We start from the raw sequence: 24,765 nt of genomic DNA on the forward strand, positions 1-24,765 counted from the left end.
TAGATTTTTTTTCCAAAGCCCAAGGCCTTAAGCATAAGCAAAATAAAAGACCTTTTGATCCTATCATAGGCTTTCTCAAAACCCAAAAGAGCCATAACAATATTTTGATTAGAAGCCTTAGCCAAATGCATTCATTCATAAGTAATAACCAAATTATCTAGAGTATATCTCTCCTTTACAAAACTAGATTGAGAAGAATCGATAACATTACGCAAACCTCCTGTTTGAATGGCTTCGCTCTCGCTTGTCATGTGCGCAATCTCATTTGTTGCAGGCTTAATGTCCTTGCTTTTTGTCATTGCACCATTGGCCTATATTGGGGATCCATGTCCTCAAGCTTTGTTGAATGATTCTTTGGCACAAGATCATTTTATTAGTCCTATTTGTGGTTTTATTGTTGATGTGTTTGCTTCAACGACTAAGGTTAACTTGCCCATTATTCTTAGTGACATGGATGTCAATGTATGCCTCCTCTAGAACTTGCTTCTACTATTGGTGGACACAACTTTTCTCAACAGTAGGTTGTGGTGTTGATCAACCCTTGAGGGAGTAATATCATCCTCTTTGCTATGCTAAATCATCCTTAATAGTTGTTTGTAGCTAGGATGTCGTGAAAAATGAGGACTTCTACCAGTGTAGGGGTCGTAGATTCCTCAATCTTTGGCCTTCTCTTCTTGATCGTCACAAATGGGTGGTAGATTCTTGGAGTCCTTATGGAAAATAAGATTGAACTCTTTCCCTATACAAAAGGTTTTTCATTGCCTCTTTTGAGGACAAAAATATGGTGTTGGGTCAACTGTGGGCTTGGGGGGAGCACTCCCTCTTGTTGAGCCACTAAGTGTGCATCTAATGTGGGTTAGACTTTTAAACCTCCCTATGCAATTTTCGGAGGCTTCATGTTATGACGCCATAGACAACTCTACTGTTCACTTCTTAAAAGTTCACAATTCCACTTACTACATGGGGTACCCTAATTTTGCTCCCTAGCTAATGGATATTGGCATCTCTAAGCCACTTCATGGGGATGTGGTTTTGATGGTTCAAGATAGGCCTTCCACTCAACCTCTTGATTATTGCGACCTCCCATTTCAATGTTGTCGATGCTTCTCCATTGGTCACCAAGCTATGGATTGTCCTCTCTCGAATCTTAAGGGCTCTACTATGTAGTGGAAGGATGCTAACAAAGATCACTTAGCTATGCATGCTCCCAATTCTCAATCGAGTGACTCCTTTCATGATGATGACAAATCTCTTGCTTCTATGCAGTGGATAGCCACTCTTCTCCTCATCATTCTTTTGATCTCTCCTCATATTTTGACAAGACCTTTACCACTATTTTATATATAAGGTTTTTGTTTAAAAGAGCCAACTAAAAGCTTTGGGCTTTCCAAACCATCTAAAGTCCTTTTATTATTTATATTAACATTGAAAACCAATGGAGGCAAATTAAAATTATTATAGAACTAATATGAACAAAAAAGGTGCAACAAAAACAAGAATAACAATATACTCTGCATAGTTAAACCCGAGGAGGCAAAATCTCTTCATTGTTATTCTCAACACATATTAATACCCCCAAAGACATCAACAAGATTCACATTAGAATTACTCGTCACATTTCTATTTGATAGAGCATACCTACTTCATATAATCATCATTTTTTCAATAAAGACATGCATTTAAGCTTCCCAAAATATAACCTTGATTTTATACATAAACCCATGTAAAGGAATAGAGAAAAAAATCCAAAAGACAAAAATCATGTTTCAATGAGGTTAAAATTCTAACATTCATATGAAGGGGAGATGCTCTTTTATCCTCCATTTTTATAACTTCACTCAAGGGTAGATATAATATTCAAGATAAAATTTATAGTACTTTTATTTGACATTTAAATCACTCTTAGTGATTCATCGTCAGGAATAGGATTATGTGAGAAATAGAATGCAAAATAGCTTTATAAATGTAAAATTTGAGAAAAAGAGAGTGCAAGTTGAAAGAAAAAGACACAAGGGTGAAAAGAACAAGAGGAAAGAAAGAGAGTGAGTGAGAATAAAAGGTTAGTACAAAGTTAAAACAAGAAGAAAGACAAGAAATTAAAAGAAAGAAGTAAAGCAAGAAAATTAACAAGAAGATGAAAATAACCTAAAACAAGAGAACAAACTAAAACATTTTCCTAATCCTCCAAACATGTTGACGCGCAATAGCTTCCCCGCTCTCCCTGGTTTGAATTCTCCCTCATCTGGCCTGCCTCCTCCCACCTTTGCTCGCTTGGGTGTGTTGGTTGGGCCGTCAGATCACCTTGCTCGTGCACCCTCGACCGCGGTTGCTGTGGAGAGCTTTGCCCTCCTGACTAGTGGGCTCGCTTCCTCCTCTATTGTGGCTACAACTCTACCCCATCCTACCATGGGTTATATGGCCTCTGCTTTGGTTCGTGGTGTGGCTACTTTTGCTGGTAAGGTTACTTCTGATGTTGCCTCGTCCATGCCTCTGCCTGTTAGTAGGCCAAGCTTTGCTCGAGTGGCGAAATTTGCAGCCTCCAAGAGTGTTCGTCCTCTCCCCTGTGTCAAGTCATCCCCAGTGGTTGTCTGCGGGCAAGATGTTGTGGACAACATAGGATTCTATCAACACTATGCCCTGGTGTACAGATTCTCTAGACTCTGGCCCTCCCTTCCAGACCTTCAATGTTGGGTAAGTAACTCTTGGAAACCCTTGGTTGCTTACAATATTGAGCTATTTTCGTGTGCTAAAGGATTTTTCATTGCCTCCTTTACCTCTTCAGTTGATCGGGATTTTGATTTGGGAAAGTTGTGGGCTTGGGATGCCTACCCTCTCTCTGTCAAACCCTAGACCACTGCCTTCAACCCCCTCACAGAGCCAATCAATGTTCTCCCTGTGTGGGTCCGTCTCTTGAATCTTCCCTTGCACTTTTGGGAACAATCCTGCTATGAGGCTATTGGGAACTTCATTGGTCGCTTCCTAATGGTGGATGATGACACCTCCTCGATGGGCCACTCCACCTTCGCTTGCATTTTGGTCAACATTGATATCGCTTCTCCTCTCCCTACTAATGTGGTGCTCATGGTCGAGGATAGGCCATGGACACAACCATTGGACTTTGAGGGTCTCCCCTTCCATTGCCAAAGGTGCTTCTCTACTAGACACTTGGCTTCAGACTACTCTACTTTATGATGCAAGGAAGTTGTGACCTGGTGGAAGGATGCTACACTTGATCATTTAACTATTTATGCTTTGGAGGAGCTTTTGGAGGGAATGGGGGAGGAGACACCTACTAACCCTTCTGGCATTCCTTCAAATTCTGAGACCGCACAGTCTGGCTCTATGGCCCCTCGGTGAACTGCTACTGCTCCTCTGCAACCTCAAGCTACTCCTGCTTTGGAATAGGTTCATTCTACTATGACTCTCATATTGCCTATTGAGGATGATCTTACTGGACCTTTTCTTAAGGACCCCTCTCTGAATGATCCCCCCATGTTGATACTGGGGACAACATTGCTTGGACTGTTGTATGTCGTACGCGAAAGGGTAGGTCTCTCCCTCCTTCCCATTCCCTCCCCAATCAAGGTGTGGATGTTCTTTCTCCTCCTTGATTTGGGCAGTTGTGTTTAATTTGGGTCTGTGTTTTTTTGGATGTGGATAGTCTCTAACTATGTTAAAGTGTTGGCGCCCTAGTCAACACTGCTTTGTAATAAAAAAAACAAGAGAACAAACTAAATAAACTTAAAATAAATTAATAAATAACATGGAAACAACAAATAAACCTAAATTTAGAACCAATTATTCATATTTGTGACAAGAAAAGAGAAAACACGAAGTGCTAAAGATGTATAGGTTTTAGAGGCTTAAAATTTGAAATTCATTAGTTTGATTTGTATCATCGTTTATAAGGTGAATTTTTGAATTGTAAATCAATTTTGTTGTTTATTTGGTCTGTCTTTATATAGGATCAACAACCTTGTTTTGTTGCTTTTATCATTAAAAAACAAAGAACCTAATTTTTTATAATATAATGTTTATATTGTAATATAATATTATAATATTATCAAAATAAAAACATGAACAAGAACAATAATAAATAAACTTAAAATGAATCTAAAAAAAAAAGACAAATAGACAAAAAGTAAAGAACTTAAACATAATATAATTATAACATGACAAAAGATAAATAGAAAAACAAAAATAAGAGGCAAGAACAATAATAAACAAAAAAATAAATTGAAAAACAACAAAGAAACAAAAAAGTAAAGATTTAAAAAAAAAAGAGTAATATAATATTATAATATAACAAAATTAAAACAAGAACACAAAATAATATTAAAAATTAATAAGAAAATTAAAAGATAAGAAAAGAGAGTAACAAGAAAACAAAAGTATAGCTTGAGTTGGCCTAGTGGTGGAGAACTTGTGCTCTTGAAAGAGAGGTCACAAGTTCAAATCCCACAAGGGGGTAGGGTATGTACACCTTATTGACTTCAGCCCATTACCAATCAATGAAAAAAAAAAGAACACCCGAGAAGTTAAACAAGGTTAGAAAATAAATAATAAATTGATAAACAAAACCAAACTAAAGAAAAGAAAATAGTTGAAAAAGAAAAATTTAAGAAGAAACAAGATAAAAAGAGAAGAACAAAACACATATCAAGGTAGAAAAGAGCAAAGGAGAAAAATGGAAAGGAACAAAGGAAGGAGACTAAAATGAAAAGAAACAAGGGAAGGTGACTAAATGAAAAAGGATAAAAGGCTAGAGATAAAAAATAAGGCAAGGAGTAGGCGGATGGGAGTACATCATGTGGGAGGGTTAGAGAAGAGGGAGTTCAAAAGGGGTTGTCAAGTAGGGCTAATATGTCATCCCTCATCTCAAATAAGATTGGACATATGGTGTATCTAATAATTATTTGCTCTTATTTTCAAAGACAAGGATGGCACTCTTGAAATCTCTTGCTCTACGCTTAGTTAGAATTTATGATAAGAATAGTGGCTTTTCTCCCTATGCGAGCAATCACTCTGCACATTTTGGCTTCCATTCTCCTAGCGCAAAGGCTCCAAACATCCCTACTTTGGGCAATATCTCCTTTGAATCGAAAATAAGCTTTTTTTCATGCCAATGATGGCTCTAGCAAACATTCTTCCTCTAGGGCATCAATTTGGTCTACTCCCAAATCTCCTGGATACCCTGTATTTAGAGTTGGTGTTGTTATGGAGGGTGCTCTAGTTTCTCATGTGCCTTGGGTTTGTGTTGCTCACAAATTTCAGAGCAATGGGGGGATCAATGGTGGAGGAAATGTATGCCCAAAACCAATTCCTTTGGGTGACAAGGATCATATTTAATCATTTTGCGCTAGGGTTTCAAGTAATCATTCTATCTCCTGCATTGGATCGATGGATTATGCTTCAAATCTCAAAGATGCAAAGGTCCATTTGCTTGGTCTAAATAAATAAGCATGTGAGGATGCAGTTACTTACACAAAGCATATCTTGATTTCTTGATTTGATGATTTTTTGCCCAATCTAGTGAGTTAAATTAATGGATTAGGCAGAAGTGGCAACCTATTCTCGATGGTGAGATTTGTATTAGTCCTTGTACGAAGGGCTTCTTTTATGTAATATATGCACTTTGTAAAGACAAAAATTTGTTGTTGCAAAAGGGTCCATGGATGGGGATGATGCCATTTTGTGCATGAAACCTTGGTTTTTGGGGTATGATCCGTTTTCTGAAATATTAACTACATCTCCAATCTGGGTACACCTACCCAACCTTCCATTGCATTTTTGGGGTTCCTATTACTTGTTTGTAATCACGAATTCCATTGGCAAATTTGTCTCTAGGTCTACATCTTCCAATTCTAAATCTTCTTTCACTATTCAAAAATCTTTCACGTTTGCTCACATTTTGGTTGAAATGGATCTTTTCAAACCTTCACCCTCAGAAATTGAAATCAAATTCTACAATAAGGTTTGAAATTGATTATGAAGGAATACCATTCAGATATCAAAGATGTTATTGCATTGGGCATAGTGCATCAAAGTGCAACAAAATTTCTACTTATCCCAAGAGGAGGGGCACTTGGTGGGTTGGGGCTAAATCGTGTCACCAAAATATTTCTCCAATTATTGAATATGCTTCTAACATAGATGAGGCTTTTGTGAAGCAGAGCCTATCACTACCATGGCAACAAAATCTCCTAGCAAGGTTTCTTATTCGCCTTGAATGACTTCTTGCAATTCAACACCCAATAAGGCTTCTTCCACTGTGGTGGATCCTCCATAATACAATGTCACAATAATCTTGACCCTAGTGGTCAAACATCCTTCAAACTCTTCAACCCTTAATGCAAGTTCCCATTCTCCTAGGGTGGTTAACACTCCTTAGGCTTCACCTCATCCTCTAAAGGATTTTATTGAGGGAGACAGAGTTGATGCATGACACAGTTCAAAAAAAAGAAAAAGAATTCCAACAAATGTTCAAATATTAGCAACATAATGTTTCTTTAGTCTCACACCAAATATGGGGCTTGACTATTCAATGATGATTTTAGTTGCTCATTAACTGCTATGTTTAGTAGAAGAGTAGATTTTGTTTCTGATAGCACCCTCAGAAACCAATAGGTGTGTGGCTAATGGAATGTTTGCAAATGCAGTGTTTGTGTGGTGGCCACAATTGGCCATATATGCAACTATATATTTTTATTAATAAATTTTCTCGCAACCTTGGTTGTAGTTTACGAATAAAAAAAAAGATTGGACATATGGTTTTTAATAGTGATGGCCTCCAAAAATTTGCACTTAAAATAGTCATATTCTCCAACAATGACTTGGGAGTTCTCAAGGCAAATGTTGTGTTTGAAGTGGTGGGAGTGTTCAACTAAGGCAGACTTGGAGACACAATCAAAACTAATGTCAACACCGTGTTCTTTTATCCTAGTGCTAATGGGTCATCTTGATTCTCCAATATATGGGGTTCCACACAAACAATCAATTTTATAAAGTTGCGAGTGGAAAAGAGAAGGTAATGGATATTTGACAGAGTGAATGAATTTACAGGTGGTGGAGATGGGTTTAAAGACACAGTTAATGCTCTTTTTACAAAGAATCTTAGAGATCTTATTAGAGAGATCTTCAACATAAGGGATGACAACAATTTGGGAGGCACGAGGCAAACTTGGTTTGGTTATAGAATTAGTACAATTTTTAGCACATTTGAAATCTCTTAAGGATTTCTTTGTTGTGATAACCATTGAGTTTGAAAACCTGATAGAGGTGGGAAAGTTCAAGATCAATGTGGTCTTCATCACAAATATGATAGGCTGGTAATGTTCCCTTGCTAATGTACGACAATATTGAGAGCGTGTGGGTGTGACTGTACGGTGAAGGTGAGGGCGTACGGTGGAGGTAAGGCGTACGGTGGGAAGTAAGGCGTACGGTGGGGTAAGGCGTACGGTGGGAGGTAAGGCGTACGGTGGAGGAATGGCATACGGTGGGAGGTAAGGCGTACGGTGGAGGAATGGCGTACGGTGGGAGGTAAGGTGTACGGTGGAGGAATGGCATACGGTGGGAGGTAAGGCGTACGGTGGGCGTATGGTGGGAGGTAAGGCGTATGGTAAGGTGTATGGTGTGCTCCAGTGAATGTGCGGTGAAGGGTTGATCTTCTGTAAGCAATAAATTCTAAATGTATCGGATTAACAAATATGCAACTGGAGTGATAAACAATGATGAGATTCAAGATTTGCCAAATCCGAAATGAGTACAAATAAATAGAATAGGGTGAGGGGTGAATCTAACTGAAACTGCAAATACCAAATAGGGAGGGTCTTTCACCTCCGAAATGGTGGATACCAGAACTCCAATAGGAATTCGCACAGGAGAGAACAAAATATCAAATTCGCATACCTACAACAATGACTAACTCGACCATATATATGGGCTCCAAGAAGTTTCCCGAAAGGTTACAAACGGGCCAACACCAAAAAGTTTATAACTAACTAATTAATTAAAGGGGCCCAAAATATATTATGAAGTACGGGGTCGTACAATAAATTATTTAAATGGACTATTTAATTATATCGGGGACATTACAGTCCTCCCGTCCCAAAAATTGCTTGCCCTCAAGCAATTGCAAACTTTGATGCTCCCCGATCTGTTCACTCTCCCAGATGATGTCATCATGTCTGAAGATTGCCTCCATCTGTCTTGCCGAAATTTCCCTCATGCGGCCATTGGACATTCCCCTTAGTACCACCTTCTTGCCATCCACTTCGAATGAGAATTCCATCCTCTTGAAGCTTTGTGTGTACTGGTCGAGGGTTTTCATCCATTGAATGCCCAAGATGGCATCTGTATCATCCAAATCAATCACGAAGAAATCGTCTGTCATTGTGTAGTTTCCCATGGTGATGTTGAGATGTGGAACCAGATGAGTATATGACAATAGACTGCCTCCTGCTACCTTGACTTCGAACCCCTCATGCTCCTCTGTATGCAAACCCCTCCTGGTGACGAGCGATGAGTTGATAGAGTTGAGAGTGGCCCCACTATCCAACATGACTATGACCTGTTGCCCTTGGAGTGTGCCACGAACCCGAAACACACTGCACTCAGGAGTGCTAGTCAGGGTGGCAATGGTACTTCCCCTACAGACCAGTGTGGAGATTCTCCCTACACGATCTATGTTTTCTTTACCCTCCTTTGTGCTTTGCTGACCATCTTCCTCATTCTCTTCTTCGTCGTCGGACACCACTTCAATGGCTAAGCATCGGTGTCCTGGTCCCCACGACTCCTTGCAGGTAAAGTAGAGTTTCCTTCTCTTGAGTTCCTGCCTTGTGGCTTCATCTAATGATGGCTTCCTCAGGGCTAGGGGTGGTTTGTCATGCGAGTAACTCTTGGAGGAAGAAGATGAGGTTGTCATGTCATGCGCCTTCTTAATCGCTTCAGAGTGTGTGTTGGGATTGAACCCTTTCACCCAACCTTTTAGTGGTTCCATCAAACCGCTCATGAACAAGACCACCAATCTCCGCTCTGAGATGTTTGTTACCAACACAGATAGTCTCTGGAATTACGTGATGTAACTGTCCACAGGCCCCAACTGCTTTAGTTGCGCCAACTCCTTAAAGTTGAGTTCTGGATCCTCCCCATCAAATCGATCTATGAGCTTCTCAGTGAACTCCACATAGGAGGTTATCTGGTCATGGCCGAGAGTGACCATTCCATGATGCCACCATTCATGCGCGACCCCTTCCAGGTGGAGTGTTGCAAACTTAATAGCTTCATCTTCAAGCATCGGGTTGAGTTGGAAGTAGGTATCTGCTTTTTGAACCCAGGCTCGTGCTGAGGTTGCTCTGGTCCCACCAAAGGATGATAGGTTGATCTTGCCAACCTTCTGCTTGATGTCATTGTTATAGTGTCCATAATAGCCCCAACTTCTATCGCCCAAGTATTTCATCTGGAGCTCAACATAATCCTTGAAGGATGTGTCCCCCTCAAGATTTGCATCCCTCCAATCTTGGTTCAATTGTGCTTGCATCTCCTGGAAGGTGGGTTCTTTCTCCCCGCGGGGTGCTTTTGATTTCTGAGGCAAAGAAGGCATCAACGGCCGTGAATGCGAGCGTTGGACGTTTGACCTTCCTATGACCAAATCATTGCCCTGCCCATTTTGTTCTCCATTCATTTTTCCCAAGGCTAATTGTCGTAAGGTTTCCTCCATGATTTGTTGTCGTTGCTCCCCTTTGATTATGGTGTCGTTGAGCTAAGCTTGGCTTTTGGTTAGCTCCCTTAATAGTACCATGACTTCTCTTTCAAGATCCCGTGGTTCCCCCATTCGATCGGCCGAATGGTACCTCCTTCGAGTGTACACTTACATCCACTATACGACAGGCTGGCAAGATCACAAGCTCTGATACCACTGTAATGTTCCCTTGCTAATGTACGACAATATTGAGAGCATGTGGGTGTGATCGTACGGTGGAGGTAAGGCGTACGATGGGCGTACAATGGGAGGTAAGGCGTACAGTAGGCGTACGGTGGAGGAATGGCGTACTGTGGAGGAATGGCGTACGGTGGGAGGTAAGGCGTACGGTGGGCGTACGGTGGAGGAATGGCGTACGATGGGAGGTAAGGCGTACAATGGGCGTACGGTTGGAGGCAAGGCGTACGATGGGCGTACTGTGGGCGTACGGTGGGAGGTAAGGCGTATGGTGTGCTCTAGTGAATGTGCAGTGAAGGGTTGATCTTTCGTAAGCAATAAATTCTGAATGTATCGGATTAACAAATATGCAACTGGAGTGATAAACAATGATGAGATTCAAGATTTGCCAAATTCGGAACGAGTACAAATAAATAGAATAGGGTGAGGGGTGAATCTCACCGAAATTGCAAATACCAAATAGGGAGGGTCTTTCACCTCCGAAATGGCGGATACCAGAACTCCAATAGGAATTTGCACAGGAGAGAACAAAATATCAAATTCACATACCTACAACAATGACTAACTCGGCCATATATATGGGCTCCAGGAAGTTTCCCGAAGGGTTACAAATGGGCCGACACCAAAAAGTTTATAACTAACTAATTAATTAAAGGGACCTGAAATATATTATTAAGTACGGGGCCGTACAATAAATTATTTAAATGGACTATTTAATTATATCGGGGACATTACACTTCATCACAAATATGATAGGCTGGTATTGCAAGAGATTTAGAACCTCCATTTTTTGGGTAGGATAATGGTGGGACAAGGCGTGAAGGTAGAGGTTCACGTGTGTAGTTTTTCTAAATACTTGATGAGCTAAGGTACCATCATTTTTCCTAATGATGAGGACGTCTAAAAAAGGAAGTTGTTGATTGGATTCAAACTCGTTGGTTAATTGAATGCAATCAACTAGGTTACTTAAGTGGGAATGAAAAGGTTCTAATCGTTCATACGCATGTGGTCAACACACATTAGTGTCATCTATATAGTGTTTCCACCAACGAGGTTTAAGGGGGAAGGAATTTAGAGCTAATTCTTCAAAATATTCCATGTAGAGACTAGCTCTGATCGAGAACAAAGGGGTTCACCCATGGCAACTCCATTTGTTTGCATAAAAATCACATTTTGAAATGTGAAAAATGTTGAACAAAGGCAAAGTTCAACTAGAGAAGCAATTTCATCAATTGTCTTGCATTTGACAAGTTCCAAAGGGTCAGCATTAAGTACTTTAGTAAATAAGGACACTAAACCAAAGTTGACTAAGATCTCATGGTCTTCAACTTTTTTGTCTTGAATAAAATTGATGAAATAGTTTGAGTCCTTAAAGGATCCCGACTTACCTAAAAGAGGGGAGATCAATTTAGCTAGGAAAGTGGCCAAATGGTAGGTGGGGGATTTAAAGTGTCACCAACTGGCCTAAGAGGAATGTCCGGTTTATGGATTTTAAAGATACTACAAATGCAAGGGGCGATCTCTTTATGTGGAATGCGACGCTTCTTGGTGGAATCATAAAAAAAAGGGGGGGGGGAGATAGCTAGCTTAACTTTTTTTATGATTTTAGAAATAGGGGTGGTCTTAGGGAGGGTTCTATAGCTACCACCATTGGATAAGTGGTCCAACATTTTTGTGACATAATCTTGTTTGTCAAGTATGACCACCGCATTACCTTTGCCAACTTTTACAATGACTATATCATCATTCTTCATAGGGTTTTTGAAAGCAATAAAATCAACCTTGGGGACATTACATTTGGGGGGCTTTGCACGTCTCAATGTGACAACACAATCTTGCCTAATTTCATTTGTGACAATGTTAGGTAGAGTTTGAATGGCCTTTTCAATTTCAATAAGGAAATCAACTTTGGGAATTGAAATAGGAGTATACGCAAAACCTAAACCTCATCTCAAGAACTAAGGTAAGAATTTAAGGCAATAAACGAAAAAAAAACAATTGCATAGTACAAGCCATTTTGGTGAAGATTTGGAAACTACATCTTCAAGATTAACTTTACGATCTATAGAGGCCGAAATTTTTTTTGCCAACATCCAAAATCCTTTGTTAAAGATTTTTTTATACATATCATTAAGTTTTAAAATAAATGAAATATAACCCTTTCTACAACAGTCTACAAAATGTAACATTAAGACCGCATATCTTGCCTAAAACCAAAGATAATTAGTCATCAAAGAACTTCCACAAAGGAAATGCATCGAGAGTTAAATAAACAAAAAACACACCAACATATTTAAGCGTGAGCTCTCTTTTTCCAAAATGCCAAACAATTTCCACATTAGGAACAGGGGATGGAGTAACTACATGCTCACCTTTTGAGCCTTCCTCTTTGCCCAAAGCTTGAACAAACCTTCCATCTTAAGCAATAAACTAAGCACCTTTAGTGACCAATGGATAACCGTCTTCTAGAAAGAGAGAATCATTGAAGGATTTGTTTTCACTTCTCAATCCATTACTCCCTTTCTTAATGTTTTCCATACCAATATTTGAACATCACCAATTTGAGCCTTCACACCCTTAGGATTAAAAGATCAAATAAGATGTGACGATTCCAAATGAAAAACAAACGTATTCTTATATTAAAAAAAAAATACAAAAAATAAAATAAAAGACCACTCATCGTTAATGAAGACAAGCTAATAGACAGAAGCAACCAAACAAATACAAAGGAGATAATTAGAGACATTAAATTTTTAGAGTTTATTATATAAATGATGATGAGCTTCTAGAAAAAAATGTGAACTTTTTTTAAGCTCGACATTGTTTATGCAATAGAGAATGAAAAAAGTTCACACATTTTTTTCCCAAAAACTCTTCTTTGTTTATGCAATGGAGAATAAAAAAAAGCTCACACAAATTTTACAAATAACTCTTCAATATTTATACAATAGAAATAGTTCAATGAGAACTAAAATGGAAGACAACTATTTAGCTTCCACCACTAACATTCAATGCCAACACTCCCACCCAAGAAAATAATAGTTTTACGTGATGAGATTGAATCTAAATGAAATGTGCTCTATGTAACTTCTAAGGGAAATTTAGGCGAAGAAAGAAATGTGCGATTTTTCTAAGTGTCTTAGAGGCTTGGTAATAATGTCTTGTGAAGCTCATCAAATTCCAATAATTTCAATGAGGCCAAGGCCTTGTGGTGAGGACTAAAACTTACCAAACAAAAAGGCTAGTCAAGAATAATTTCGGAAGGTAACACAAGCTCAGTAATCAATTCTTTCTCTAGTGTGAGTAAAAATATTTTAAGTGATAAACCAATAAATTAAATCAATGAGATTTTTATTTCAATATGCTTCATGAGATTAAGGTAGACATCATCTAGGAAATGTGTATTGAGATAACCATTGCTGGTCCACTAATTGCCATGTTCAACTATTTACAAGTATTATTCTAGTTTATTAGAGCTAATATATGTTTGATCAACTCTTTACTTAAGGACTATGCATACTCTTATGTTAAATAATAATTATGGTGTAATTGTTACTGTCTTGTTTCGATAGTGGTGTTTTTTATTAGATTAAGTGGAAAACAAGGGTGCTGACCTTTTACAAAGGCAGTTAAAAGGCTAGACAAAACAAGCCCAAGCTGGCCAAAAACAACAAAGAAACAACACAACCAAGGGAAAGAGGAACATTTGCAGCCAAGCTGTCAACAACAACAAACAAAAGCAAGAGTTGGGACCTTTGGGATCCCACTTAGACATATCCCAGGCCTAAAATGAATTGATCTCCCATCCAACAGTTGGGCATGAGCTTGGAAACATGAATTAGGGGGACCTTTCTTCCTTCTTACAATAGTCTAGGAGACATTATCTTCCAAACTGAAGGAGAGCTTGTTAGTGTGTAAAGAGGGAGCAATAGAATGACAAGACAAGATGTGACCTTCAACCACAAGTAATCTAGAGTTTATATGAAGCTAAGGGCAAATTAGGCTGTGAGATCCACAATTAGGGTGGGAGGTTCCACAATAGGGTCTGTAGGGCACATCAAAGCTACACCAAAAGCTAAGAACTCCTCATCATCTTGAGAGGAGCCATATTCATTAGCATTCTTCCACTGAGTAGTAGTGACCTTACAATGTGAGAAAGTACAATTCATAGCTAAGTGACCGATGGAGAAGCATCAATGATATCTAAAAGGGAGACTCTCATAATCAAGAAGTTGAGTGCAAGGCCTATCCCCAACCATCAAAATTGTATCCCTGTGAAAGGCTTGGAGATGTCAATGTCCATGAGAATGTGAGCAAAAGTGGAGTGCCTCATGTAGGAAGTGGAACTATCTACCTTCAAGAAGCGACCAATAGAGTTGCCAATGGCTCAAAACTAGGGGGGAGATTTGAAAGACTATCTCATACCATGTGCACATTAAGTGGCTCAGTAAGAGGGTTAAAGAAAGTTGACCAAGGTTTAATGGAGAGAGAGTGCTCTATCCAACCCTACAACTTATCCAACACTAAATTCATGTCCTCCAAAGAGGCGAAAGAGGCAATGAAGAAACATTTGTCACATAGGAAGAGTTGTGAAGGTCCGGAAGAGGGGGCCAAAGGTTGTAAAATTTGCACACTAGACCCCTACATTTGTACAAGTCCTCATTTTCCACCATATCCTAGCCACAAATCACTAACAAGGATGATTTGGCACAAGGAAGAGGATGAGTTTTCTCCCTCATTGGGCAATCAACACCAAAATTGTTCACTTGAACAAAGCTACCTCCACCACTAACAAAAGCAAGCACCAAAGCGGGGAAGGGGCAACCAACACCCATGCCACCAAAAGTGAGAGGTGAGTCAACCCTAGACAAAGACTCAGGCACAATGATGCCCGAGACATGACCAATGTCGGCAGAAAGAGCCCGCAGTAGAGGGGAAGTAAGATCATGGATGATCGACAAAGCTAAAGGACTTGGAAACCCATCATAGGCCAAAGAAGAGGGCCCATCACAGACCAAAGATGAGGGTGCCACAATAGGAATAACGGTTGGGAGTGGTGATTTTGAACCTACAGGTTTAATGGGCGGGAGAGCAATCATTGTAATTGAACCTGCAGGTGTATTTTAATAGTAGTCTTGTGAGCACTGTTATGCAATGAATAAATGCACGTCGAAGCATATTGAGTTTCTCAAATAGCTATTTGACGTAGTTGACAGCCATGGCATTGTTTAGCATCTTTTTGAAACTTTAGTTTGTTGTTTCAATAACCACCATGCTTAAGAACACAGGGATAATACATATCCATTTTTTGATAATTGTGTTACGGGATATTTATGCTGATTACAAATAAATTTGTATAGATGTTTTAATTACATCTATCTTGCAAATGCCAAAGATATCAGAATTGAGTTATTTTATTTTACTTTAGAATTATTAAAAAAAAAAATTATTTACACTGTTACTTCATTTTTATTTACTTATGACTTGTTTTGTAGTTTTAGTTTTTCTAAATACATGTCAAAAGTGTCTTGGTGTTTATTTACATGGTCACAACATGATGCTTCGTGACTTGCTGCCACTGTAGGATGCCTCTCAGCATAATAATACACCCCCATGGAACTAAATGTATATTTCTTTACTGGAGATATTGTAGATTAGAAAAAAGCTGCTTGAAGGTGCTGCACGATAGTTTTAACCATTATAATAGATCATTTTAAATATCCTGCTGGGTTGATTTGAGATGAGGAAAGAGATAATTTGGCAATCTCAGGCATGCCAGAGTTCGGTTTAAAGGCAATCAGCATCCTAACAGTTTTTTAATCATTCTGCTTCATAGTGCAGCGGTAATTGACAGTCTAAGAGACAGATTGATTTGGTACAGCGATAGCAATCAGACTATGTGAAAATGGGGTTAGTCAAATCTAGAAAATAGCAAAAGTCAAAATCAAAGCAAACTGTTTTCGAGATGATATTACAAACTTGATCAGACGCTCAAAGCATGGAATTTAAATTTGGATCTGGATATGTTCCTGTATAATTTTCAGTAAAACAGTAACTATTTATATTGCTCTCAGTTTTGAAAGGTTTCCGGTCTGTATGTTTTTGCAAGAATGGTTTGTAAGTTTAAATAAACAGAAACTTATCCCAATACCAAAAATATCACTTTTGTTTTTAAAATTGAAAAAGCAAATACGGTATCTACAACTCCACGGGATGGTAACGAACCACATAAAATAACAAGATGATGAAAGCTTGATTCCCGTGTGCATGTGTAACTGCATAGAACATCTTATTAATCATAATGAGGATTAATAAGAAAAATATGATTTTGCAGATGGTCAAGGAGCAAGGAGATCATTCCTCTAGTACATATAAATGTTAAATTTTGCTTACCCACGTAAATGACTATGGAATACTGTAATATATAAGTTCACAAATAGTGAATGTTGACAATTAGGTATTTCACGAGTAACCAAAACTTTTATTTTCTTAAATGATTTTCATTTTCATATGTTATATCAGCATTGACACAGACTATATTCCACACAAACCAAAATCTTTTAACATCTCATGTCATTCAGTAGTTTAGGCATCCTAAGAGATTGTAGTTCTTGTACAAATCTATCTGCCCGGAATTTCTAGCTTTATAAATCCAAATTCTTTATGCAAGAGTACATAAGCTTGTTGACTTCAACCTTGTGATGATTGAACGTTATAGTAAAATGTCGAGTGAAAAAACAAATTGTCGAAGTACGATTAGAGGCACATTGTAGAGTCCATGGGAACAATACAACTTGAGTAAATTTAAATATTACTTCGATGCTTCCGCAACCTCAGCAGGAGTTTTTGTTGTCATTTGATCAACGGCATGAACAACACTTTGCATCTCTTCCCATATTGCCTTGTAGACCATCCTTTGCCTATTCACTTGGGATTGTCCTTCAAAGGCTGATGATATAACATCAATACTGATGAATGCACTCATCAATAAGCAAAGTCAGAAGAAAGATCAGAATGGATCAAGATATGCATTTAATGATAGATAAGGAGATTATTCAAAAGACGCATATTGTTTTAGATTCATAAAAAAAGTTTCAAAAGCATGTCAGTGTAACAGGCAAAGTTTCTCAATCAAAGCCCCCAATTATTAATTTAACAACTCTGCTTGCTGCTCATCCCCATTCAACAATTAGTCGGTACCTTCAATTCCTTACCAAAAGAGAATTTTCGAACTAACAACCATGTGGAGACACAAAAATGTTGGCATGACAAAGTATACAAGATTTGCGAAAATGCAAGTGGGCATGGCAGAGCAAACAATAATTAACAAAACCTAAGTCTCCTTTGATAAAGCAACTCTGCCACCAATCACTGCATGCCAAGTACAACACAAGGAAGAAGAAAACATGTTGGCACAGTGATGTAGATGCTCTGAATGACATGGGTCTTGCCAATACCGTTGACAAAAATACAAGGCATTTTCCTAATATTAAAGACTATAAATATAGCAATATAAACCCAAGGATCATATCTTGCTCTTAGAATAATCTGATCTATAATTAGCATAGATATTCCACAGCCAACTCACCAACATGAATCACAACTTGGTTGAAATACTTGTCCCCTTGTTATTTTGCTTAAGAAGACAAGTTGCTCAAGTGCCAAAAATAGTACAAGGTAGTTGCATGAATGGACAGAAGCAAGAAAACAACTGAAACACAGAAAACTACAGCTCAAACACGAGGGATTTACCTTGGACAAACCCATTGTGATAAAAGTAAAAAAAAATTAAGGCCTTCCCTTTTTTTCTTGCCACTAGCACTTTAATATTTTACAAGTCAAATGCCTTCTTGAGGTCTCCAAGAACATTGACAATTTTGTCCTAACTAGTGTTGCTCTGCAACTTGTTTCAACACATGCTCCCCTACACTGAACTTACATGCTACCATTCCAAAAAAACTCAACAAGAAGAATTGCATGACACAAAAGGGAAGCACTTATATGCAAACTCAAATAAAAAGTAAGGATTTTCCTTTTCTTGCCACTAGCGCTCTACAATATTACAAATCAAATGGCTTCTCGAGGCCTCCAAGAACATCAACAAATTTATCCCAACTAGCCTTGCTCTGCAACTTGTTTCAGTACATGCTCTCCTACAGTGCACTTGGATGCTACTACTCCAAAAAACACTCACAGAAAGAATTACATGACACACAAGGGATGTACTTATACAGAAACTCAGCAAATGGACTAAACAAATATTCCAAATGATGACAGGCTTCAAAGGACAAAATTTCAAGTGTTTGAGCTTCCTTGGATCTATTTAGGTCTACTAATCTGTCTTCTTTGTATGGGTTCAACATCGATGAACCCATCTGAATCACCTGTTTCTTGTTTTATGATTCTATCGCATGCTGAAATTGACGTATGGTCCTATCTTAAGCTGAAATTATAATACAGTTTCCTATTGAGCTAACTGTCAAGTGAGGATTTTCTTCAAATGTTTATGACCACAGGTTGTCAATTTGCCTTAGAACCTTTCTGGAACCTCTATGTCTCACTGCACCAACCAATATATGAGTTTTTTCTTGCTAAAATATCTCATCTTAGGAGCACTGAGAGTGTTTTCAAGGTGCCTTAGTCAATTTTGATTAGTAAGGAGATTAATGGACCAGCTGAGCTGAATTTAGTCAATTTTTATTAGTAAGGAGATTAATGGTCCAGCTGAGCTGAATTTACTTATTTCAGAATTCCATTTCAGATTGAGACCTGTCATATTCCCATGTAGACAGCAGGCAATGACTAGAAACATTAAACAATACACGTACATAAATATATATATATTCAATACATAAATTATTTTTACCACTTAAAATATGTTTTATCTTAACTAGTAATGAAAGGATGCGTCCATTCCCAAGACACCTCCGGAATAGACACCATGTTTCAAAGGGAATCGCGTGGTTTCAAAGAGGTATAAAACCGCACCCCAAGGAAACACAAGAGAGGGAGTGACAAGGAGAGAAGGACAAGGAGAAGCATCCAACAGGTAACTTCGTTACTCAGTAATAATATTTATTTCAATTTTCATAATTTATGATGCCTAGACAACCATGAGGATTGCCCTGAGAATGCATCAATCAGCAGACGATGTAAAAGGGCTAGTCGCTGGTTCTTCCCAGCGATGAAGAACCAGCGCCTAGTAAGCATTCCTTCCCATCACCAGTAGGCTGGTACGTCCCCATGCCAATCCGCTTAAATGTCCAAATGTTGAAGTATGTTTTGTGCAAGTTGTATTAAATCTGTTTTCATTCCTCATATAACAGTAATTAATATATTTTAACTAGTGACCCAGATTAATTGCTAAATCAGTTCCATGCCTAAAAATGTCTTACCAAATGAACTAAGCACATTTGTAATGTACAAAAGGGTAAAATGAACTTAATCTTCACGCTAGATAGGTAACCTACAATATCAGGTTTAGAACGCTGCATTAAAATACACTTTAGTGATAGATAAAAGAATAAAAATAATTCATTCATTCTCAGACACAACTAATATGTAGAGAAAAGGAATACTAATTAATGATAGTCATGTTTTTGCAACTAGGCACAAATATAATGAATTAATCCCTACAAATTTATATATAATGGATAAATGTTAACCAAGTAATATAGTCATGAATCTATGTTTTATGTATGCATTTGTTATCTTCCTGATATCCTCTGTTTGTTAGTACATTCAAGCTAATGAGTGCAAGCCAGGGGTATGCTAGGCCCATCCTCAGGTGGCCCTATTAGCCCTAAGAGACGGGATGGGTTTGGATGGGTAGCCCAGCCAACCTGGAAAATCCTCAAAATCTAGAATGGGTCGTGTATGTATTTTGTGCTGCAATAATTATGCCACCGATCTAATATTACTGCTGACATATAAAATAAAATATCTAAATGTTGCAGGAAACCATAATTTCCTTTTGTGGCCCTAAATCCAACCTTTGGTGGATAGATCAAGCCCTAATTATCAGAAAGGCAAGGCAGGTACAACAAAGGTTCATTACAAGACCTCATGGTTAGACAATTAAGATGGATCAAAAGTCTTGGTTACAAGTTGTTTGGATATGGGGTTTTGAAACCATTTATAAGAAAAACAAGGAACATGTAAAAAAACTCACGCAATCAATTCCAAAAGCAGCAACTTACAACTCTATAGATTGCGGAAATCTGATATCATTAAAGGAACATGTAGCCATGAGATGTATTTTCATTTCCAAGAAAGAAATGACAAAGTACTCTTCCATGCAATGTCTATAAGGAAAATTTTCAGTGTGGTACCAAGATCCTTTGACTTGTGAAATTGTCTAATAATTATAAAGGAATATGAACACCTTCAACAAGATTAAAATGGATGGGTGACTCTTTTGTGGTATAGGGATAGATTTTTCTTAAGCCATAACTCTCAATCGAAGAACAAGAGTTTATTAAAGCTGCACTCATCATAATTGTAAAGTATCCAAGGTCCTTGAGACTAGTCAAAAAACTAAGAAGGATTTTTTATTTGGAGAGGCTGAAGGGTTGTATTGAAACTTTTGGTTGAGTATTTAGTGTTGCTCAAGTCAAAGGGAACATAAGATAACGGTAGTTGTAGACAGGCTCACCAAATATGCCCATTTCTGAAAGAAAGGTGGTAAAAAATTCATGGAAAATCTTAAGGAACTTCAGGGTATCCCCAAAATAATTGCTACTGATGAAGGTCCCTTAGCCAACAAGTTTTGGATCGACTTATCTGCCACAATGGACACAAAATTGGTAGATGCCTCTTTTTATCACTGTCAATCAGATGGTCAAACAGGGATTATAAACAAATTTTTGGAAAGGTATCTCCATTATTTTTCTTCTGATAAGAAATCTCAATGGTGGAAATGCCTTTCACTGGCAGAGTCATGGGCATGATACTTCATTTGACACCATTTACAGCCTCTATGGGTAACTAGCATCCTCCATTATTTCCTATCTAAAAGTCCATTCCAAATTCAAGCAATAGAGAATCACCTTCAACACCAGCAAAAAGTCCATCAAATCCACAAGAATGAAGTAGTATGTAAAATCAGTGGCTCGTAGTAGGATGAAGTAGTATGTACTATGTAGAATCAGCATGGGATTAGAAAACTAAGTCTTCTTCTGGCTTCAACCTTACTAGCAGATGCCCCTTAGGAAATAGAAGAGCAAAAAGTCAGCACCAAAGTTCTATGGTCCCTACAAAATACTCCACAAGGTTGGCAACATAGCTTATCGATTGGAGCTACCCTGCTCCTCATGAATCTACCATACTTTTCATGTCTCATGCTGCAAGGTCATTGGGTATAAAAATACCAGCCTCGAAAAGGCTTCCACAAATCAATAAAGAATGAACAATTTACAATGGAACCAAAAGTTGTATTCAACAAGTGAATAGTGAAGTTGGAATTGAAAACATTAAACAATGGTATCCAGATGCATGATATTGTGTCTGACTGTGAAAATCTAAGATCTTTAACTAGTGAATAAAGCAATTAGAACCCATTTCCAAGTAAATCATAAAGTGGAAGAAAATACTGATATAAGATGCATGATGAAAGGAAAAGCACTTCATCATGAGCATCAAGAGTTGTTATGCATTGTGCCCAACATGTTCTGAAGAAAGGCAAGGGAGCATCCCGTTGTCACATATTTGTTATGATTTATGCTAACATTATAGAGTAGCCTTACATGTGAAATGCATGTCGTTGATCAGTCTTCTAGTAGTTTCTCTATTTTCAAAATTTTGTTTAGTTGTACTAATTAGGACTTTTGAGTTGCCAAACCTAAATATGTCATAAAAAGGGAGTAGGTATCCACTGTTATATTTACTCTCATTTGGAGGTTGCTCCCCTTGAAGTGGCTCTTCATATTTCAGCTATTCAATATTTCAATATCTAACATCTTGCATTTGTTCTATTTTCCTCTATCTACTGACAATTAGTGTGAATGTGCTGCAATTATCTCTATTATTTCTTTCATAATATGGAAACATATGTACACAAGTGACGTTGGAAACCATTATCACCACTTTTTTTTGGCTTGGTAAGTCTAAGTTGGATTTGATTAATAAAAATTGTAAACATGAGTCGCACTAGAACATACCCCATTATTGTTACGCCACATCTATGCCATATCCACTATAGTTATGGGCCAAATTGTTATAGTAAAGGGAAATTTAAACATGCGTAACAGTAACACTCTTAGATGTACTCCTCATCACCATTACATTACAAATCATGTTAGAAACACCCATGGAGTTAATGAATGCCATATTACCCCAAACAAGAAATGGTAGGTTCAAAAGCTATCAATAAAGAAATTTTAAAAATTAAAAAGCCAATTATTTATCATATCTAACTCCAAAGAAGCTAAGAATGCATAAATTAGAGATGAGATATTCCTCTGTTTTGATCAAGTTGAGGAATCAAGGAACATACCTTACATGACGACCATCACCATAAGCATCTTTGACAATAACTTCTTCAGCATTTAACTGCTCTTTTATCTTTGTGATATATGCAATCAATGTTTGAAAACAATTAGCCACTATTATGTCAAGAAAATCAAGGACCAATAAAAATTATACAACTGATGATTCCCAATAATAAAAAATGACATATTCATGAGAAACTAGCTTCAGAAAATCAATGAGGGCCAAATAACTTTATATAGACTTAAGACCAAATATTCATAACATAAATGCCACCCTCCAAAACAATATCTGTCAAATTCTAACATGCATTTATACTTCCCAAAATGTGTATAAATGGCAACAAATATCCAAATAAGCCAGAAGATGTCTTCAACAAAAACACGTAAGAAGCCACTAGAAGTCTAAAACCAGTTAGAATGCCTACGTCTATTTACTAAAGCAGGCTAGTTAGAAAATATTGGATTTTGAGTCAATGGAATATAACAAGATCATCACACATGTGATGACTGACATTAAGTGTGTAAATGTATCATGTTGATTAGATCAGAACTTTCTTAGATAACAATTATAGTTTGATACATAAAAAATGTCCAAGACTCCTATGAATTATACTCTCTTAGAACAATCACAGTGATTTGTCCAAGGTGCTAGGACAAAACATTCATCAAAACAATACTGAAAAAATGTTCTTGGGGATGGGCTCTCCTATTGTGGCTCCACTGGTTCATAGCTCCAATCAAAAAGCGTTCACCAATCAAAAATAAATAAAAATACAAGGTTTAAGAGTAAGAGCCAAAATGAATTGGCTTAATAATGGGGACTTGCGAAACTTGCCACTCAATAATTAAAAAATCTCGAAACAAGTGAGACTTGCGAGACTTGAGAGATTTTGCCACTCACTAATTAAAAAATCCAGAAGCAAAAGAGGGGAAAAGAAAACTTAAACCTAGCAAACTGCCTTTATCTGCAGCATCTAAAAAAGAATCAAATAGGAATCGCAACATGAACTCATGGTAAGTGCTTTCGGTCAATTTTTAGGTGATTTTGATCGAGTCCTAATTGAATAATTTGCCCAGTTTTACAGACTTTTATCAATAATTTTGCGCAGGTTCAGGACTTATACCAAAATGAGTTCTCAATATGTTAGATGTGCTAACTTTTTTTCTTCTTTCCTAATGAATAGACTATATAGTAACACAGGTAACCCTGTTATCGATAATTCAAAACACAACAGTCTGGTGTAGGGGCAAATGGCTATAATGACTAAATGAAGTGCCTCGGTTCGATTCCCTTTGAATTCCTCCGGAGTAGACTTTCTTTGAAGTAACCAATTGCTAGAAAAGAAAAGAAGAGAAAAAGTTTTAAAACTTAAACTACCTTATTTTGCATTGCCTGCATCATGGGAGAGTCAACAGAGCCTGGCTCAGACACCTCCGTTGCCCTAACACAGAAGCCATGCCTGAATGAATTTAAGCCCTCTCCATGGCCGCCATGAAATCTCCCAGCTAAACGTGGTGGAACGGCTGTTTTAAGCCCCCTGTGAAATAAGAGAGCTCTGCCAAGTGATCTAGAAAGTGGACGAGACATAATACAACTACGAACCGCATTGCATACAACAGTGGGTCGTATGAGAGAAGTCATTCCCGCTCCCCTGCGCTAAATATGGATGGAAGGATTGCAGAGTTCTTTTTAGTGGCAGTATGTAAATCCTTACTATTTGCAACCAAAGCATATGGGCGCTAGGTCACGTGGGATTTAGGCAACGCGAGATTTAGAGGTCCAAGTTGCTAAGGTTCGGGCCCCTTCCTCGATGAATGAAAGGAAGAAAGATATATTTTTTTAAATTGTGTTTGATACTAAAGTCTGTACAGATGGCTTATAGTAGTAGCATTTGCAATCATGGGAGATGGGAGGTGTAAGTGATAAGCTCATAAGAAATTGATGGGAAAACATAAAGGAAGTGTCTATTCTGGTTTCAAAACGGCAGTACGGATTGACTAACATGCGTGTTAGTCGTGTCTTTTACACTATCTATTTTGGAATAAACGGTTGCGATTGACTAACATGTCACTATCATGTTGTACGAAAGATCTATTTTGGAGCCAGAATAGCTTCGGTAATTGATTAGTGTTAATAATTTTTTTAAATTGGAAAAAGGGATAACAAGTTTAAAAGTTTTTGTTGCAATGTTACATTGTGATATTTAATTTAGTATTGAATTAATAACTCGTTGTGTATCATTTTGTTTGCATAACTTTTGAATTATGATCCACTCAATTCCATTTCTCATTAGACTATTTGGCTCTTTTTAAATATTTTTGATTGGACCAAACCTCTCT

The 24,765-nt window shown here is 37.8% G+C and overlaps 1 protein-coding gene across 2 annotated transcripts; it reads right to left on the reverse strand.

Annotated features, from left to right (window-relative positions):
* Window positions 1-16,493: 16,493 nt before the first annotated feature.
* LOC131051014 (protein BOLA4, chloroplastic/mitochondrial) lies at window positions 16,494-24,361 on the reverse strand. Of its 2 annotated transcripts, none has more exons than XM_057985355.2 (3): window positions 23,804-24,361; window positions 22,431-22,498; window positions 16,494-16,905 (listed from the first exon to the last, which is right to left on the reverse strand). In XM_057985355.2, the coding sequence occupies exons 1-3, from the start codon at window positions 24,065-24,067 to the stop codon at window positions 16,749-16,751; spliced, it is 489 nt and encodes a 162-aa protein (XP_057841338.1). In that variant the 5' UTR covers window positions 24,068-24,361; the 3' UTR covers window positions 16,494-16,748. The 2 variants fall into 2 exon arrangements, with proteins under 2 accessions (XP_057841338.1, XP_057841347.1); XM_057985364.2 differs by lacking the exon at window positions 16,494-16,905 and adding an exon at window positions 19,376-19,403.
* Between the last annotated feature and the right edge of the window lie 404 nt (window positions 24,362-24,765).

The sequence above is a fragment of the Cryptomeria japonica genome, chromosome 2, assembly GCF_030272615.1.
Source record: "Cryptomeria japonica chromosome 2, Sugi_1.0, whole genome shotgun sequence".
In the NCBI taxonomy this organism is placed as follows: Eukaryota; Viridiplantae; Streptophyta; class Pinopsida; order Cupressales; family Cupressaceae; genus Cryptomeria; species Cryptomeria japonica.

Bases quoted from the DNA above. Each gene is read 5' to 3' on its own strand.
- LOC131051014 (XM_057985355.2), bottom strand. From the start codon at position 24,067: ATGACTTCTCTCATACGACCCACTGTTGTATGCAATGCGGTTCGTAGT. The intron at 22,499-23,803 runs GTAGTTTAAGTT...TATATCACAAAG, and splicing joins TGCAGGCAATGCAAAATAAG to ATAAAAGAGCAGTTAAATGC. The intron at 16,906-22,430 runs GTATGTTCCTTG...TGCATTCATCAG, and splicing joins GGTGATGGTCGTCATGTAAG to TATTGATGTTATATCATCAG.